The 20,096-nt window shown below is 42.5% G+C and overlaps 2 protein-coding genes across 6 annotated transcripts; one reads left to right on the forward strand and one right to left on the reverse strand.

The window, feature by feature from the left end:
- Positions 1-787: 787 nt before the first annotated feature.
- akr1a1b (aldo-keto reductase family 1, member A1b (aldehyde reductase)) lies at positions 788-9,305 on the forward strand. 3 transcript variants are annotated; one of them, XM_003978405.3, is made up of 9 exons: positions 788-900; positions 1,504-1,605; positions 3,431-3,550; positions 5,259-5,410; positions 5,575-5,770; positions 6,964-7,163; positions 8,030-8,102; positions 8,208-8,294; positions 9,167-9,305. In XM_003978405.3, exons 2-9 carry the CDS (start codon positions 1,525-1,527, stop codon positions 9,230-9,232), a joined length of 975 nt encoding a protein of 324 aa, XP_003978454.2. In that variant the 5' UTR covers positions 788-900; positions 1,504-1,524; the 3' UTR covers positions 9,233-9,305. The 3 variants fall into 3 exon arrangements, with proteins under 3 accessions (XP_003978454.2, XP_029683851.1, XP_029683852.1); XM_029827991.1 differs by having other exon boundaries at positions 858-904; XM_029827992.1 differs by lacking the exons at positions 788-900; positions 1,504-1,605 and adding an exon at positions 1,951-2,036.
- A 5,392-nt stretch (positions 9,306-14,697) lies between these two features.
- On the reverse strand, positions 14,698-19,868 carry scly (selenocysteine lyase). Of its 3 annotated transcripts, XR_003886241.1 has the most exons (14): positions 19,732-19,868; positions 19,251-19,306; positions 18,979-19,088; positions 18,797-18,897; positions 18,515-18,692; positions 18,305-18,432; positions 18,060-18,227; positions 17,864-17,970; positions 17,343-17,379; positions 15,945-16,028; positions 15,697-15,796; positions 15,553-15,628; positions 15,273-15,478; positions 14,698-14,848 (listed from the first exon to the last, which is right to left on the reverse strand). XR_003886241.1 is itself a non-coding variant. In XM_029827996.1 (13 exons), exons 2-13 carry the CDS (start codon positions 19,262-19,264, stop codon positions 15,334-15,336), a joined length of 1,236 nt encoding a protein of 411 aa, XP_029683856.1. In that variant the 5' UTR covers positions 19,265-19,306; positions 19,732-19,868; the 3' UTR covers positions 14,698-15,333. The 3 variants fall into 3 exon arrangements, 2 of the variants coding, with proteins under 2 accessions (XP_029683856.1, XP_029683855.1); XM_029827996.1 differs by having other exon boundaries at positions 14,698-15,478; positions 18,072-18,227; XM_029827995.1 differs by having other exon boundaries at positions 14,698-15,478.
- Positions 19,869-20,096: the final 228 nt, after the last annotated feature.

Genomic DNA, 20,096 nt, shown 5'->3' on the forward strand with positions numbered 1-20,096 from the left:
AGGCTGAGGCTGCTGGGGTTCAGAAATATGATCACCTGACAGGCCTCTGTCACCCCACTGGGTCATCGTCTCCTCTCCTCTCCTCTCCTCTCCTCTCCTCTCCTCTCCTCTCCTCTCCTCTCCTCTCCTCTCCTCTCCTCTCCTCTCCTCCTCACCAAGTAGACCAGTGATATTATTTCTTGTGTAGTTTTTCTGCCCCCCCCCCCCCCCCCCCCCCCCCCCCCTTCTGTATACATCTGCAGGTATCGCCACCTTCATAAGCTGTATACTGACCTACTGACCTCCGACCCCGCTGACCCACCCAACCTGACTCTACCGGCAGCTTATTTTAATTAATATAATGTATTACTATGTTCTATCTATTCTCTCCTCTACCTGTCCTCCCCCTACATGGGTCTGGTCCTGCTCCAGGTTTCTTCCTGTTGAAGGGGAGTTTTCCCTTGCCACTGTTGCTTGTCTGGGGTTAGGCCCTGGGATTCTGGAAAGCGCTGAGAAACAATTTTGATTGTAAAAGACGCTATATAAATAAAGATTAAAAAGATTAAGATACATACTGATGGGTCAAAGGAACCACTAACAACATGACCTTTTAGTATGCAGGTGATATACAGAAGAAAGGAAAAAGTGATGATGAACTGAGAAAACTGGGAATGGTAGACATGGATGAGAAGAGCATTTTGAGTTATGTAGACAGTTCAGGTGGGAGGAAAGATTTAAAAAAAGACCTTTACTGGACTATGAAAGGGGATTTGAGGAGAACCAAGTGAGGACAAGAAGCTGAAGGTGGCAGTAATGAAACTACACGGATGCCAACTGCCGTTAAAACCCAAGAAGAAGAAGAGGAAGAGGAAGAGGCGCGTTATCTGGGGCGCTTCTTCGCACTGATACTCCTCCACCTCGGTGAGTACGTCTCAATCCAAAATCAAAAGATATAGGTTGAACAAAGTATGGACCAGATGAAAGTTTGCCACGCAGTTGTTGATGAGACAGCACCTGCAGATAGCGGACATTTTGAATAACCTAACCCGAGATAAAGGGTCTTACTAACTCTTAATAACAACCGCTGCGTGTTTTTACTTCCCCTTGGATTCATCGCCTGACAAATGTCACCCTTTTCCAGTCACATTTTAATCACACTAAATCGACTAAACTTGAGTTTCATTGTTAGTTTACGACGGTACTTTATGAATCAAGTTTGAATTATGAAAGAAACGATCATCACATATAAACACTGTAGTGGATTTACCAGTAATTATTCTGAAAAGCAGTCGCATGTTTAAAATTGAAAGACTGGATTTGGTCCGTCTGTCTGTCTGTCCGCCTGCCTGCCTGCCTGCCTGCCTGCCTGCCTGCCTGCCTGCCTGTCTGTCTGTCTGTCCGCCTGCATGTCTGTCTGTCTGTGTGTCTGTGTATTAGCTTGTATGGTAGCTGGGGCACGCACAGCCTGACAGGAAGGGCTCATTTCTGGCGCATTACTAAGCGACTGAATGGTGATGTTGCCAGGCTTCTGCACTCCACGGAGGAATGAATGACTTTGCAGTTCTCAGCACAGGAAGGAAGATCCCCCTCCTTGGCCTGGGAACATGGAAGAGTGATCCAGGAAAGGTAGTGCCTCTGTGCACAGCCCACAGTACACATCTGGCTGCTGTCTCTGCAGTTTGACTTGTCCTCTCATGCTGAATGTGTCCCAAATGTAGCATCTTGAATTGTATGGAGTGCTTTATTGGCTTTGTGGTCATAATTTAGAATATGACACATGTATGGCCCAGGAACACAGTGACTAATGAACTGAATGAAAGTTCTGAAGGAACTAATACCTGCTTAGTGGGTGATTGTGGACCAGAGGCTGTTGTCCAGAGTGGTTTCACAGCTCGTCATCAACAAGCTGTGGATCAGCAACGTTAGATCTCTCACTTCAGTCTTTTACCACAAGACAACATCCAGCTCTCTGTCCAGCAAGGTCAGAACTGTGTGGCGGTATGGGTGGACTGAACCCCACCAACCCACGTACAGCTGGTCCATCATAAATGTCAGAGGTAACACATGTTTTTACTTTTGATTGTTAAAATTATCATTTCATTTAGAATGAAGTCAACAAGTCCTATCAAAAGAGGCCTTTTGCATCCTGTACCGTGACTGTACTGTTCCCTTTTGACAGAGCGTCATCAAGGATGCAGTGGAGAAATCTAATAACTACAGAGAACATACTGTATAGTCTGATTATGACACCATTCATTGATCTTTTTAACAATGACAAATGTCGAGATATTTAATTACCTTATTACAATAACTATTGTCTATGAGAATCCAAAATAAGTGGCTATGCACTTCTGATTTGATTTGGCTTTTTGGGCATTTGGTGAGATGCATGAAAGTACCGTATTTTCACGACCATAAGGCGCACCGTATTAAAAGACGCAATCTCAGTTACGGGTTCTATTTTTCAATTTCCCCACGGGGATGAATAAAGTTCATCTTAATCTTAATCTTAATCTTATTTCTGTATTTAACACATACATAAGGCTTACCGGGTTATTTGGTAAAACATGTATGCTAGCATGTATGCTAGCTTAAAACGTGCATGCTAGTGTGTATTTAGCAATGTACTCACGTACATCATCTTCTGAATCCGAAATGAATCTGAAATGGCTTCTGCGAAAGCCGAAAAGCATTTACAGATTTTGGAACTCATAGATTTTGCAAACATAAGGTGCACCACATTATAAGGTGCCCCGTCCATTTTGGAGGAAATTTAAGACTTTAAAGTGCGCCTTATGCTCATGAAAATATGGTAACTGGGTAGAGAGGTCTGCTGGGTGAGCTGCACACCATGCTGCTGTCAGCGCTTCTCTCAGAGGACAGAGGATGTGCTTTCAAGGAAGTGGGAACACAAGCGCGTCAGCAGAAATCATATCAACTCTATGCATGTTTGCATTGTTTTTCCAATTAAGTGGCCCAAACTCTGAATCACTCTGGCCTGTTCAGGCCGCTATGGAGAAGATTCTTCTATATCTTCATCCAGCCGCTGGCCCTGTTTCCATTAATCACACCTTATCTACATCAACCACAACTGTTCACCATGGCTCTTTGCTGATGAATCAGTGTACTTGGTAGCTGCTAGGAAAAAGGTTCTGTAGTTGGTCTATAAGTTGGCTTTTAACTTAAAAGCCGCATTATATGCTTTTCTTCTAGTATTTTCCATGTTGATGAGGGTTAGTAAAAATGACTGATTCACAATAGTTGTGAAAAAAACATAAATAAGCCGCACCGTAGAATAAGCCCTAGTGTTTAAAGTGTAGAAAAAAAGTAGCGGCTTATAGTCTGGAAATTATTCAATGTAAAACAGACCGCTTTAATTTACCGGTCATACCACTAGGTGGCTTCATGGCATGAAAGATTAATTGGAAATGTTGTCTTTCCTCTACATCAGGTTAAACAGGCCGTCATTTGGGCTCTCCAGGCTGGATATCGCCACATCGACTGTGCAGCCATTTATGGCAATGAGGCTGAGATTGGAGAAGCCCTGCATGAAACAGTTGGTCCAGGGAAGGTAAATCCATACAGTGTCCCGATCAATGGCTGGCTGATTTGTCTGGGACCATAATCATTGAAGATATTTCACTTTGGAAAGGAGAAGCTCGTGATCTTTAATGGGAGCTCATACATGAAGCCCGTCATGCTCGGGAAATTCCACCGATCAGGAATTGTTTATACTTGTGTAGTGATATGACACAACTTTTATATAAATCATGGAAGCCCATTGACGAGATCGTGGGATGTGCAAAGTGTTCTGCTTCTGCAGAAGAGAAGAGATCTGGTGGAAGATTTCAGGCTCTGAGCTGGAACAGTTATTGATGGCAGTATTACCGGCCGGAGATGCTCTGAGTGGCCATATTATCACCTTTTTAAAATTTTTGGGCACCGAGCTCTGGTTATACCTCTTGAGCCTCTCTAGCTAGCTGCACCGCCGGTGGTCACTGCGCCCTCCACTGTTGTCAGGAGCGTAAGACACTCAGACACACTGTTTGCTAGAATAAATTATTTTCAAAGAAGTCTTTAGACAAATTCTTCAGGAGATACTCCTTTGCTGAATAGCCTAATCACTGGAGCGAAAAATCTGAGAAATAAGTCAAATGTCATGTGTTCCAATCTTTCCAGATTAACCACAAATTCCATCCCTTTTTAATCTGTGCTCAGCTAGTCCACTTTGGGAGTGAGACAAAATTACAAAGTGCAAAACAACAACAGTGACCATCAACTGGCTGATGTCCATGCTGGCCATCGTTTCCCTGACAGATTTCCAGAACTCATAACGATATAATGATGACGTTGACGGGGTGACGTATGAGAGAGGAAGGGAACAACCATGCCTCTCTCAGTGGGAGGTCAGACCTGCTACTGCTGGTGATGCAAGCAAAGGTGGATCAACCCCTGATAGAAAATCCTGTGTCAACACATTAACTTCCAGTCTTGTTCATAACTACTGTACAGCCTGTCCCAAGTCCCACTTCCACTGAAAAAGATCTGCTCCCCAAGGTTGATGAATTATGCACAATATCCATCCATACATCCATCCATACATCCATCCAAACCGGACCCCCTCAACACCATGACTGCACCTAGAAAGGAGTGCCTTGACCCGCACAATAGAGTTTCAAAACATTTTATAGATTGTAAAGAACTGAAAATGGTCATTTGTTGAATTGGCACAATTAGAAGGTCATATTTAATGAAATCAAAAGCTATTTCAATCAAAAACATCTCAGCAGTTCAAGATAGACTTTAACATAGAAGCCCTTATTTTGAGAGCAGCTTCACCATTCTTCTATCCATTGAACTTGTGAGTTTATGGAGAGTTTCTGCTTGAACTTCATTGCAGGATGACAGAATAGGCTCCCAGAGCTGCTGTTGGGACTTGAACTGCCTCTCACCCTCATAGATATTTTGCTTTGTCCACACCATTTTCAGTTCTTTACGATCTATAAAATGTTTTGAAACTGTTGTGCGCGATAATTTGGAACAGTGTATTTTAAATTTTTTTTGTTTTTGAAAGAAATACTGCAATCATTGCGAGGTTTTTTTCTATGACATTCAATTGATACTCAAACGGTTAATGACATGAAAATTATGCTGACTGTCATTGGCATCACCTGTTGAGAAAAATCTCATCTGCATAATAATTTGGAACGCGGTGTGGTGTCCAGATTGGAGCACCAGTTGTTGTGTATCATAAAGCTGTGCGTGTATGTGAAAACTAGGTCATCGGACGAGAAGACGTGTTCATCACATCCAAACTGTGGAACACCAAGCACCACCCAGAGGATGTGGAGCCAGCCCTACTGAAGACACTTAAGGACCTACAGCTGGAGTACCTGGACCTCTACCTGATCCACTGGCCCCATGCCTTCCAGTGAGCTCAGTTTTAACCATAAAATGTTACAGTAGGTTCAAAATAAACCAAACAGTATTATAGTTGGTACTTTTTAATTCCAAAACAGACACCGGAGGAAGTGAATAAGATGCATAGATCTTTGAAGTTCATTTCAGTTTTCCTGCATTCTCTTTACCTTACAGACAAGGAGATGACCCTTTCCCTAGAAAGGAGGATGGCAGCCTGCTGTACGACTACATAGATTACAAGCTAACGTGGGCTGCTATGGAAAAGCTGGTGGAGAAAGGCCTGGTCAGGTCCATCGGTCTGTCCAACTTCAACAGCTGTCAGATAAATGACATCCTAGCTGTGGCCAGCATCAAACCCACTGTTCTGCAGGTGATGACAGACTCATATCCATCGTGCTTATCACTTTGGATAAGAATTTTTGGATTTGGGTGGATTTACAAGGATAAATGTAATCTTTTTGACTCAACCATTGCCCACTACGCTCTATTCTGGAAGGTTCAGCAGTCTTGATGGGGTTATTTATGTTACAAGGTAGCACAGTCTACTGGTACAGATACTCTTCCCAGCAAGAGTTAGGCTTTAAAGGTATTCTAGACAAGGCCTGGTAAGACTTGGGATGAATCCCAACTCGTTGCTCGTATTTTAAAATTGTTATAACAGTCGAATCCATCTATATCTAATACAAGCTAAACCGATGTCCAATTCACAGCACAGGACTTCACGACCATGACTTGCAACTCACGAAATGCTTGAAAGGTGTAGAAATAATCCCAGAACCATGTCAGCTATTGCTCTTGGCATCTTGTCTGCTGACGTAGCAGCTGGCTGGTGTTGCTTGAGGACTCAGTGGTCATGCCACTCTGTTTAGAGGGTTAAGGCAAAGGGAAAGAGCCTTGTGCCCCTGTGTTTGATGTCTTGTGTCACATAATCACATTCTTACAGATTGATCTGTTTCTGAGGCAGGAGTTTTGGATTAGATTTTTTTACTACCAAAAGAGTGATCTTAATGACTAAAATGTACACAAGTTACATGGAATTTAAATTTATCAGGGATAGGAGAGTACCAATACTGGTCTAATTTCAAAGTATCAGGACTCATAATGACTGTCAAGACCAGCCACTAATGCTTAAGGCTGAAAACCCAAATTTATTTAGAGTAGTACTCTTAGCCAAATTTCACCCTGTCAAAGACAGCCACATTGTTTTGAAGGGTGAGGGGCAGGTGAAATGATGAGAGGGGTGGCTTTGTCTTCGTGCATTTGCCTTCCACACGTCTACATGAAAACCACATTTCAGTCAAACAAAATCTCTCTCTTCTCTTTTGTTGTGGAGCACATAGAGCTGTAATCTTTGTAAGAAAGATGCTGTACAAATCAAGTGTGCTTGTAATTAACAGCAACAAATTCTGCTGTAGTCTGCGTACAATTCCTTCTGTCATCACGGAAATCATGGGGCCCTGATTATCAACACAACCTATTTATGTGTCTTACAGTAGTTTCTACTCAACATTACCATCATGTAGTAGGCGTCTAGGAATGTTTGACTTTTGTTTCTGTGGGCAGGTAGAGAGCCACCCCTACCTGGCTCAGGTGGAGCTAATGGGCCATTGTCGGGACAGAGGTCTAATGATGACTGCCTACAGCCCTCTGGGCTCACCAGATCGCGCATGGAAGCATCCAGATGAGCCGGTGGTCCTTGAGGAGCCGCTGCTTGTTGGACTTGCAAAGAAATACAAGAAGTCCCCTGCTCAGATTGTCCTGAGGTGATTTAGCAGGAAGAGTTAATTGATCATGCATCACCATGCAGCTAAGTTGCATTTTGTGGCTTTTCACTCTGTTTTTAAAATCTTAAACCCAATGATTATGTCATTTTTCAGGAAAAAGATTGACAGTATTCATCAACAACATATATTTTCTCCCTCACCCACCAAAACCTACCAAATCCCTTTCTACCATCCTCTCTGAAGCATCAAACTTCCCTCCCTCTGTTACTTACATTTAGAATCTTATCCCCAACTCTACGCTAAGCTCGATCCTCTGACCTTGAAGTGTGCAGCTCAAACTATGCCTGGAAAGTTCTCGTGCTGATGTCAGACATCATGGAAGGCTGCGCGAGCTGCTGAAATAGGTCACCTTGACCCTCTGAGGAACATGGGGAGAAAGGAACAATGTGCAGTCAAGGGAAAATAGACAAAATAAAGGTGATCTTAACAGTATAGGGATCAATGTGTCGTTCAGTCCACCTTTGCACAACCACTTCTGACTTCAAAGCTGCCATGCTAGTGTTTCGGTCCATTTTCACGTTCATCATTTCAGCCTTAAAGTGTGCAGAAGTCACGCTGGAGGCATCAGTTTCCTCTGCAGCAGGTTGATCTCAACACCCGGAGCTACAGATGCAGCCAGAGGAGTGGGCCATCGTAGCGTAGCCATCAGGTTGCACAGTGTAAACATGTGGGGTCAAAATGTAATGAGAGAGAGTTGGTGGAGATGCTCTAATGTCAATATGTTAATGCTAATGTGTTTTCCTATTATGTGTTTTAGTACGTAACACAACACTATGCACATTTGTAAAGATATGTTTGATTTTCATCAATGACAAATAATTATTATAAGTCCATTTTGTTTGCAGATGGCAGATGCAGCGAGGGGTGGTAACCATCCCAAAGAGTGTGACCAAGACTCGCATTATAGAAAACATTCAAGTAATCTTTTGTATTTTTTTGTAATGCATTTATTTATCTTTATTTTATGGTCATTGATAAGTGCCTCTACTTACTATTAATGTGCTTTTTGTATTTGTTCTCCAGGTGTTTGACTTTATACTAGAGCAAGAGGAAATGAAAAACATCACAGCACTGAACAGAGGGTGGCGCTACATCGTACCCATGATCAAAGTGTGTAACCTCTGCAGTTATCTTTTGAACTCCTATTGAAATTCTGTTTTGCTTAATCTGTGGTTAAGGCTGTTCATAACATAACTTCTAGCAAGTCTGGCGTATATTTAAGGAAATGTACACTTCATTTCTGATGTAAAAACAAAGTACCATATTTTCCAGACCATAAGGCGCACTGGGATATAAGATGCATTAAATGAAGTAAAACAGTTAGATAACTAGGCGATTTCAGCATAAAGAACGCCGGATCCCTCTCGTCATTATCCCAGTCAGTCTTGTTGCTGTTAATCAGCTGTTCAGTGATGATTCCAGCCTTCATGAAAGCTCAGACGACACTTGAGACTGATATTTTAGCCCAGGCATCCATGATCCACTGGCAGATAGTGGCGTAACTTACTTTATTCCCCCTGAAACTCTATTTCGTTTTCTTTACGTGGCGCAGTTCATCTTCTTGTTTCTTCCACTTCTGCACCATAGATTCATAGTGTGGGTGTGTGTCTCCTATAAGTGGTGCACTTGTTTTAGAAATGCAAAACTACCTTGGATAACGATGACCAGGATGACTGAGAATCTACACAGATGTTTTATTTGTAGTTTACCAAAGTCACATTAAAACATTTTGACAGATTTTAAAATTGGTTTGACGTCAGGAAGAACAAACAGAATTAATCTATACACAAGCTGCACTGGATTATTAGGCCCACAGTCAATTTTTTTTACAAAATTTAAGGATTTTAAGTGCGCCCTATAGTCTGGAAAACATGGTAAATTAGGTTAGTCATGTATTTCTTCACTATCTCTAATCTGCGGTGAAGAACATTTGGTTTGTACAAATCTTACTTGTTTATACAAATAGTCTAATAATGTTGCAGGTGGATGGACAAAGTGTTCCCAGAGATGCAGGACATCCCCACTATCCATTCAATGAGTCCTTCTGAGGGGGCATTGTGCAAGAGGAACAGTGCCTTAAATCACACATCACTAATAAATGTGACAAATGTCATAAATGCACTCCTTGGTCTTCTATCATTTGGTGTGTGTGAGGGGGACAGGCAGCCAGAAAACAGGCTTTATGAGCTATATTTAATTAAATTTAATTGATATTCTGTTACAAAACTAATGATGGTGAGCTGGGTGGAGGAGAAGGATCGATAGAACAAAAAACAGAAGGGCAATCAAGTACCAGATTTTTTTATTTTTTTATTGTCCCTAATCATGCATACAATGAGAATAAAGTCCTTTCAAAAGGCAAACATGTACTGCAAGCATAGCATTACAAAATGGAGGTGAAAAGTTTGTCAAGTGGCATTAAAATAGGGAGCTACAGTTGGTCTATTTCCCAGCAATCATGATCACTCATGTCTCCATGGACAGTAAGTATTTTTCTTTTGTTCATGGCAGAAATATTTAACTAAGTGGCTTTTCTTCCTGAAATTTTTTTTAACTTACAGATCGACTAAATTCCTGGTGGCGCAGTAGCTAATCATAATAGAGCCTATGGGGTAAATCAGGAATACCAAACCAACTAGTCTAGTATTCAGGAACAAAGACTACCATTATCAAGGACGGGGTGGAGACTAAGTAGACAGAAACAGTGAAGCCATTTTGGGAGTCATAATCTGTATCCAGGCTGTGCACATCTTGGTCTTTGGGACATGCCAGGTCACACCTTGCACATGACAGGAAAAACTTGGACCTGAGAGAAAAATCTGTGTTTAGTGTACGTGATAACATAGCACAAATTTGGTTGCCCATGAAATCCCCCATGGATATTGTTCTGATGAAACAGCAGGAGGTGCCTTCTTCCTACTAACTGTTTTTTAATTTAATTTTGTTAGATTGATCCCTGCCGCTGACATGTGATTTTAAAAAAATTACAAATCAAATCAATCTTTATTTATATAGCGTCTTTTACAATCAAGGCGCTTCCAGAATCCCAGGGCCTGACCCCAGACAAGCAACAGTGGCAAGGAAAAACTCCCCTTTAACAGGAAGAAACCTTGAGCAGGACTAGGCTCATGTAGGGGGACCCTCCTGCTGATGGCCGGCTGGCTAGAGAGAGAGGAGAGGGGGAGGACATGTAGAGGAGAGAATGGAGAGGAGAGGAGAGGACGGGCACAGAAACATACAAAGATACACTATATTGAGCAAGCTGCCGGCCGAGTGGGTCAGCGGGGCCGGAGGTCATCATGCAGCTCTGAAGGCGGTGATACCTGTAAATGAATACAGAAGGGGGGGAGCAGAAAAACTACACAAGAAACAGCATCACTAGTCTACTTGATGAGAGGAGAGGAAACCATGACCCAGTGGGGTGACAGAGGCCTGTAAGGTGATCATGTTTCTGGGCCCCGGCAGCCTCGGCCTATAGCAGCATAGCTAAGATGTTAACCTAATGATTAGACGACCCCCTAATTATGATAATTTGTCTGTCTATGATAATAACTGGAACTACAGTGGGACTAACTCCGATATATATGTTGTGCTCAGAGCCACCACCCAAGCAAGAGTGGCAGGAGAAACTTACCTTTAGCAGGACAAAAACTTGAGCAGGATCAGGGAGGGAGGCGAGGCGAGGCAGCCATGACCCAGCAGGGTGACAGTAGCCTGGTGATCAGGTGATCATGCTTGTGCACCCCGGCAACCTCGGCCTCTAGCAGCAGAACTAAGATATTAACCTAATAATTAGATAATTACCAGTATATCTAGGATAATAACCGGAACTACAGAAATACTGACTATCGGCTTTCTCAAAGAGGAAGGTTTGAAGTCTAATCTGATAGTAGAGATGGAGTCAGTCTCCCCTACCTGGACAGGGAGCTGGTTCCACAGCAGGGGGGCCTGGTAGCTAAATGCTCGGACCCCCAGTGTACCTTTAGAGACTCTGGGGACCACAAGTAAACCAGCATTCTGAGAACACAGCGGTCTATTGGGATTATAAGGCACCACTAGTTCCTCCAGGTAGGATGGAGCTAGGCCTCTAAGGACCTTGTAGGTTAGAAGAGGAATCCAGTACAGGAGTCATGTGGTCTCTGTCAGAACTTTAGCTACAGTATTTTGGACCAGCTGAAGGCTTTTTGGGGAATTGAAAATAATACACCTAATCTTTGCAATGTTACTCAAGTGAAAAAAGGCACTTCTAGAGACTATTTTAATGTGTGAGTTTAAGGACAGATTTTGGTCAAAAGTTACTCCAAGATTTCTCACAGAGAGACTAGACGCTAAGGAGATACCATCTAGAGTGATCATGTGATCTAATCTATCCCTGAGAGGTTCAGGACCAAACACCATGACCTCGGTTTTTCCTGAATTGAAGAGAAGGAAATTTGAAGACATCCAGGACTTTATGTCTTTAAGACAGGTCTGAAGCTTCACTAACTTCTCTGTCTCCTCTGGTTTCATGGATAAATATAGCTGAGTGTCATCAGCATAACAATGAAAATTTATTCCTGCTGCTGAATAATGTTTCCTAAGGGAAGCATGTACAAGGTGAAAAGGATTGGTCCAAGTACAAAACCTTGTGGAACTCCATGGCTAACCCTACTGTATGAAGAGGGTTAGAGCAAACTGGTATCTATCAGAAAGATACAATCTAAACCAGTCTAGGGCTGTCCCTTTAATCCCAATCACATGTTCCAGTCTCTGGAACAGGATGCTGTGATCAACTGTATCAAAAGCAGCACTGAGGTCCAGCAGACATAAAGTCCTGGATGTCTTCAAATTTCCTCCTCCTTAACTCAGGAAAAACTGAGGTCATGGTGTTTGGTCCTGAACCTCTCAGGAATCGATTAGATCATATGATCACTCTAGATGGTATCTCATTAACATCTAGTCTCTCTGTGAGGAATCTTGGAGTAATTTTTGATCAAAATCTCTCCTTCAACTCACACATTAAATTAGTCTCTAGAAGTGCCTTTTTTCACCTGAGGAACATCACAAGGATCAGGAAACTACTGACACGGCATGATGTCGAAAAGTTGGTCCATGCATTTGTTACTTCTAGGCTGGACTATTGTAATTCTTTATTATCAGGGTGTCCAAACAACTCTTTAAGAAGCCTCCAGCTGATCCAAAATGCTGCAGCCAGAGTTCTGACAGGTATTGACAAAAGAGATCACATTACTCCTGTACTGGCGTCTCTTCATGGGCTGCCTTCTTTTGACCTACAAGATCCTCAGAGGCTTAGCTCCATCCTACCTGGAGGAGCTAGTGACACCTTACCAGCCCAATAGACCGCTCCGCTCTCAGAATGCTGGTCTACTTGTGGATCCCAGAGTTTCTAGGGGTAGAATGGGGGGCGAGCATTTAGCTACCAGCCCCCCCTGCTGTGGAACCAGCTCCCAGTCCAGGTACAGGAGGCTGACTCCATCGCTACTTTTAAGATTGGACTTAAAACCTTCCTCTTTGAAAAAGCTTATTATTACTAATTGTGTAGTTGCAGTTACACAGTTGCTAGACAGACAAATTATCATACTTAGGGGCTCATAATTATTAGGTTAACATCTTAGTCATGCTGCTATAGGCCGAGGCATGCGGGGCCCAGAAACATGATCACCTGACAGGCCTCTGTCACCCCACTGGTTCAAGGTTTCCTCTCCTCAAATCAAATCAATCTTTATTTATATAGCGTCTTTTACAATCAAATTGTTTCAAGGCGCTTTACAGAATCCCAGGGCCTAACCCCAGACAAGCAACAGTGGCAAGGAAAAACTCCCCTTTAACAGGAAGAAACCTTGAGCAGGACCAGGCTCATGTAGGGGGACCCTCCTGCTGAATGTCTGTAGCTGGTTTACAGAAACACAGGCTCATGCGCAGCATTAGCAGGAAAAAACTCCATCTTTGGCCCTTGCTCAGATGGACCCTCCTACCGATAACCAGTCAGGTTAGCAAAAGGGCAGAGTAAAAAAATCATGCATATTAGAAAAGCAGTAGAGGATGGATAGATCCTGTTTTTTTCAACTGTCCTATTCCGTGTTTTTTCAACAGTACTTCCGGCCTTTCACCGTGCTTCCCAGCAGAATATATCTGGCCGTACAAATTTCCGGACTCGAAACTGACGACAAAATTTTGGAAATTGCCAATGTGCAGAACTTTTGATTAAAAAGCTCGGATTGCTTCTCCGTTTTTTACTTCTCTTACTTCATCACGGCTGATGACGGAACTTCCAGTAACGTATTGCGTCACTTCCTGTCTTCTCAATTGTTCGTTGGTTGCACTGTGCACGGTGTGTTGTATCCACTTTACTTAAAATTGAATACTTGGGACATTTCAGTCACCTGATAACAACAGTGAGAAATAACCCATATTAAACAAATACAGGGCTCCGCCGATTATTAGCATTAGCATGGCCTCACCGTCTGTTCAGCGTGTGAAATGTTTAGTTACTCCTCTGCCTCCTTTAGTGAAGGGACTAGGTGCAAAAAGTGTAGTTTATTTACGGCTATGGAGGCAAGACTTAGTGAGCTTGATCCTCAGAGGCCTAGCGCCATCCTACCTGGAGGAGCTAGTGACATCTTCCAATAGAATAGAATACTTGTGGTCCCCAGAGTCTCTAGGAGTAGAATGGGGGGCCGTGCATTTAGCTACCAGGCCCCCCTGCTATGGAACCAGCTCCCTGTCCAGGTATGGGAGGTTGACTCCATCTCTACTTTTAAGATTAGGCTTAAAACCTACCTCTTTATAAAAGCTTATTGTTACTAATTCTGTAGTTCCAGTTATTATCATAGACAGACAAATTATCATAATTAGGGGGTCGTCTAATCATTAGGTTAACATCTTAGCTATGCTGTTATAGGCCAAGGCTGCCGGGGTCGGAAACATGACCACCTGACAGGCCTCTGTCACCCCACTGGGTCATGGTTTCCTCTCCCCTCCCTTCCTCTCCTCTCCTCATCAAGTAGACAAGTGATGCTATTTCTTGTGTAGTTTTTCTGCCCCCCCCCCCCCCATTCATTTACAGGTATTGCCGCCTTCAGAACTGCATACTGACCTTCGACCCCGCTGACCCACTCCGGCAGCTTATTCAATTCAATTCAATATAATGTATTTTTGTATGTATTTCTATGCTCTATGCCTCTCCTCTCCTCTCCTACCTATTCGCTCCTCTACCTGTCCTCCCCCTTCTCCTCCCTCTCTATCCATCCGGCCATCAGCAGGAGGGTCCCCCTACATGAGCCTGGTCCTGGTCAAGGTTTCTTCCTGTTAAAGGGGAGTTTTTCCTTGCCACTGTCTCTTGTCTGGGGTTAGGCCCTGGGATTCTGGAAAGTGCCTAGAAACAATTTTGATTGTAAAAGATGCTATATAAATAAAGATTAATTGATACATTGCACATAATCGATTAAGGCCTATATACGACTGCTTGATTCTCTTACTAGTCACCCAGAGGGTGTCGAGGGTCAAAAACTTGTTTCAAGCTTAAAATATTATTTATTAGGCACATAACACTCCGCAATAAAATTATATTTCAAGGTGTACAGTGGCCTCATTTTTTTAAAAGGAAGAGACTGAGCAGTCTGACTGCAAGGGCCTTGGTAGTCATTGGTTCCTCCAGCTCAGCTCTAGAGATGATGCAAACACATGACAACAGGGAAAGGACAGATTTAAAGCAATGATAACACCAAGCACAATAAACAGTAACAGCATCACAGTTTTTCCTCTGAAAGAAGTTACAGACCATCACTGTCTCTATCCTGGAATGTGAAAACATTACATATTTTAGATAACAGCAGTTGGTGCACTTGATATGTTGCTTTTGAAACACTGATTCAACAATATCAATGTTTTGCAACATCAGGTAGCATTTATTTGCTCAAATAAAGCAACAGTCATCTCACGTCAAGTCAGTAAGAAGAAGCCTCTCGGATGAGGCAACCTTCTTCCATTTCTATCAACAGTCCAATTTACTCTCTGCTAGACCTCCAGGAAATCTGTATTCAAGTTTTGCACCATACACCATACATCTTTATTTCTTGTACCACCTACAATAAATATTAGATTCAATTTGCTTCATCCAAGCAGACGTTGAGGTCAGTGGCTTGTGCTGTCAGCATAACAGTTGGACAGTTTCCTTCAAGTCCTCAACGACTGCATCCACATCTGCTTTTGTCGTTCCCCTGCCCAGGCTTAGCCTCACCGCATTTGCTGCCACCGCAACAGGAATGCCGCAGCTTAGAAGAATATCAGAGGGCCTGATAGACAGATAGATGGTTTCAGACCTCTAACAACATGAATGTCATGTATGAAAAAGAACAGCTGTTCATACTTGTCGCCGCTGTCTGAGTGGCAGGCAGCACCAACACTTGCCAGCAGCCTTGTACAGTTGGACAAAACCCTCCAGCCTAAATCACATGACACAGATATTAATCATAAAAAGATGTTGGTAACAGTCTTGGAGCAATGACGTTACCTTGTAAACCTGGGCCTAGAATGGACACATTACAGGTGTTGGGGAGGATATCGGACCCCGGGTAATGGCTGTTGAAGTGGATCTTGTCCTTAAAGACAGCCTGCACAAGAATGACAGTCATTACATTTCTTTTACTAGGAAGTTAGCTACACAATGGAGATTATGCTTTTTACAGTCAGAACAAGAACCTGCAGAACATGCAAAAACACAGGATTAACTCCTCAAAATGACAATTTTTTAAATCCTACCTTCAACCTTTCTTCCAGGTAAAGTCTAGTCTTTTGCATATGAGCCTCATAATCCAACAGGTTATTGGTAACCAGTTCTGCAGCCTGATAGAAGCACAGCAGAGCAGAGATTATAGAGACCCAAAAGTATTTCAAACCCTGCACTGCATTTTTCACTCAAAGTGAAGAATTTCTGCAATCTGCCTTAAACACACATGGAGAGTCCTTTCAACCTTGTCTACAGAGGGTGTCCTGGGATCTCTCTAGAGTCCTCCTTGCTCCTCATTCCCTTGCAAGTTCAAGATGAGGAAGTGCACAAGACAAGATCAAATAAAAGGCCTGGAGGCAACAGTACCTTCAGTCACCACATTAGGTACCCCTGTTCAGTTCTAGGTAATGCAAATTTCTGATCAGCAAAACCATTTGCATTTAGGCATATAGCTATGCTCAAGACAAAAATCCAGGGGCAGTTCTTGGGGAATAAATGCAACGTTGATGCCAGATGTCAGAAGACATTTGCCAGACTGGTTCAAGCTGAAACAAAATCAGTAACAGTAATGCAAATAACTGCTCAGTGCACCAAGGTATGTAGACAAAGGCGTCCAAGAGCAGACCAGGTGCCACTCCAGTCAGGTTAGAGCCTGAAAGTATGTTACTGACCACAATGCATCTATCTACTGATGTCTACTTACAACTCATGCAACATAGCTCAGGTTCACAGTACTCCAGTGGCCTCCATAGCCACCAGATCTCAATCCAAGAAAGCACATTTGGGATGTGTTGGAATGCGAGGTTCACTTAACAGAACTGTGTTTCCATCATGTCAATATGGAACATGTTTTCAGAGGAATGTTTCCAACCCTTTGTTGAATCTATGGCAAAATAGGGGGCCCAACTTGTTATTAGCAAAGTCTTCCTAATGAAGTGGCCCCTGAGTGTACATACTAAATATACAAGATCAACAGTGAAGACAGATTGGTTATATTTACAATTACAGTCCGAATGCTTCTCAGCACATGAAAAGGGAGGTAAATGATAGATGCTGCATTTTTGTGATTTTTCAACTCGACCTACCAACAGTAGAGGTCAGATTATTAGAGCACACTTAAGAGGTATCAGCGCCCATCAAAATAGAATAGTTTTCAAACTCCTGACAGACACAACAATCCATAAAATGAGTAGTCTGCTGGAATATGCTGGACTGGAAATCTAGAGACTTCAACACCGTTGAGCAAATTCGGGGAGTGTGACTTAACCTGTAAAGACCTACTGCAAGTTCAGATGGGTGGATGGATGGACAGACAAACCGGTAACTAACTAACTAACTGACTGACGCATGCACACACACACACGCGCACAGACAGACAGACAGACAGACAGACAGACAGACAGACAGACAGACAGACAGACAGAACCTACCTTCCCCAAACCTGCGATCATTGCTGTGTTTTCTGTGCTGTAATGTACAGACAAGAACAGTATTAGTGCTAGGGTCTAACCACTGAGTTCACTTGATTTAGTTATTAACAGTTAATGCCTTCGTTAAAAGATGCTAACTGCGGTGCTAATGTGGGCTGTTGTTAGGTGGTCAGTGGTAGAAGGTAATAATAAATATATTTGTTCAATATAAAAGAGGACTGGGGACATCGAGGTGTACACCAGAACAGACGGAAGCTTGCTACAAAACTCTGCTTTTAATTCAACACTGTTCATCTTTGAAATGACTCTCAGGTGGATGCTGATGTCCCACATACCTTCTATCTTATTTTTACCTTTATTTTGCTTTTATTTCCCAGTATAAAGAGGGTTGATTAAGTTTCCCCAATTGATTGGCTGCTATTTTATTTTCTCCAGACATTTGAAAAGACCTTTAGCTTTGTTTTTTCCACAAGAACTCATCATGAGTATTCCCTTCCTTTTTTATCAATGCAGTTTGTTACCCAGGCCTGAAGGTTTGCTCCTGTCCACCACCAAACAGCATCGGGTACAGCGGTGTCCTTGTGTTGGGACCATTCACATACAAAGCACCAATCCGAGGACCGTAGAACTACAAACATAAGAAAAGTCCTCAATTAGCTGGATTGCTCTTCCTTCTGATGCTCAAATAAAATAATTTAGACACCAGTTAAACTATACCAGATTCCAGACCTTGTGTCCCACTATAGTGAGGAAATCCACTCCTAGTTCACGGGCATTGACTGGGATTTTTCCGAGAGCTTGAGCAGCATCAGTGTGGAGTAGAATCCTGAGCTTCTCTCGCTTCTTATTCATAGCTTTAACCCTGCTACAGATCTCCTGGATGGGCTGAGAAATAAAGAAAAGGTTCAAACACATTTAATATAGATGTATAGGAGCATGTGTTGTGACATAAACACTCTTACCATAATGACTCCCGTCTCATTGTTTGCCAGCATGATAGAAATCAGACACGTGTTGGGGCGCACTGCAGCAATGATGTCCTGCACCTCCACATGAGCGGTCTCTTGAGACACACTTATAAACGTCACATCTGGAACAGAAGTTTTTAAATGCTCCCATCTTTTACCTTCTGCTGTCTGTAATCTCAACACTTTGCTGCCTTCAGGTCCCACCTGCCTTGCGATTTTCCTGAAGGTACTCAGCTGCTAGTTTGACTGAATCGTGTTCTACATTTGAAGTGACAATGTGTGGAAATACTCTGTTTTCATTTAGGTGCCGATGAGTTTCTTGTGCAGCCTCCCAGTTTCTCCAGAAGTGTTCCACAGCAGTGTGAAATACCATGTTGTTGGCCTGGAAGATAATAAGTCAGACTATGAAGTATAGATTAATTTATACAACTGAACAAACATCAGTCTCATAAATGTACATTTAAAAAAAAGAATTAAAATGTGCACCTCGGTTCCCCCAGATGTGAAGATGATGTCATCTGCTTCGCCCCCCACCAGCCTTGCCACACTCTCTCTGGATTTCTTTATCATTGCTTTAGCTTTGACTCCTATAACAACACTCAAATAATAACTGTAGAAGATGTTGAGTTTGAAAGATCACATTGTGAGTGGGTGTAAAGTTTGCGTACCTGCTGGATAAGTGCTGCTGGGATTTCCCCAGGCTTCCTGGAGGGCTTCAGTAATGGTCTGGACCACTTCTGCTTCCAGCGGAGTGGTTGCATTGTAGTCCATATAGACTCTGGATTACAATGATTTGAAGAAATGCCTAATCATTATATTTTCTAAACTGCAAAGTCAAAAAACAAGTCACTGGGATTCCAAATAAAGCTGTATTGTTAGTGACATTCACACAATGTCAGAGTTTTGTTGAAAAGGTTGACTATCAGATAGGAGTTCCTACCTGGTGGGATCCATTTCTCAATAATGGTGAAGGTTGTAGCCAGTGGTGATGGGATCCTTTACCAAGGGAATAGGAACATATGTACATTAGTTTAAAAGACAATGTTACTGGAAGTCTCCCATGATGCAAATTATTATTATTATTTTAAAGTTCTGTTTTGTGTTTCGGAAGTGCTGGTTTAGTAAGCTTAGCTAAATAAAGAAAACGAATAAGAAAAGGTCCTTTAATAAATTCCTGACATTAATTTATGACATGAGAGAATTATTTCATTCATTTGTGTTTTGCTTTGACAGAATCCATTATTACATATTCCACATTATTACATATTATTACATTATATTAACGTTTCCAAAGATGCCTGGCATTAAGTATTAGCAGCACCTCCAGAAACAACTTTAAAACGTGGTCTCACTCATCACTATATTAAAATTATGTTCGCAGGTTAACGCCCGAAGAGATCAACATCTGTTAGCTTTCCTACCTCCAGTCCCGTCCACAAAAGATCCCGATATTTCTATCTGTTCTCCAGTGAAACAGCCGCTAACGAGCTTAGTTTCAGACCCGCCGGCTGCATGCGGTACATGAGCTTCGAGCGTGGCCGCTGCGGCTCAACTAGCCCACGTCAGTTGTTGTGATTGCAACCGGAAATGCGTCACTGGGTTGCCAGATATGCTCCACAGAAACCTGCAAACTGAAGGGAATACTCTCTATAAAGTGTAGGATTCCGGGGTATTTGTCAATGATGAACCATATACACTTTAGACATAAGTCTAAAAATATGACCTCTCCAAGTGTCCGAACTATTCATTGACTCGTTAAGATTTATTGGATTTTGAAACCTCGCTG

The sequence above is a fragment of the Takifugu rubripes genome, chromosome 20, assembly GCF_901000725.2.
Source record: "Takifugu rubripes chromosome 20, fTakRub1.2, whole genome shotgun sequence".
Classification (NCBI taxonomy): domain Eukaryota; kingdom Metazoa; phylum Chordata; class Actinopteri; order Tetraodontiformes; family Tetraodontidae; genus Takifugu; species Takifugu rubripes.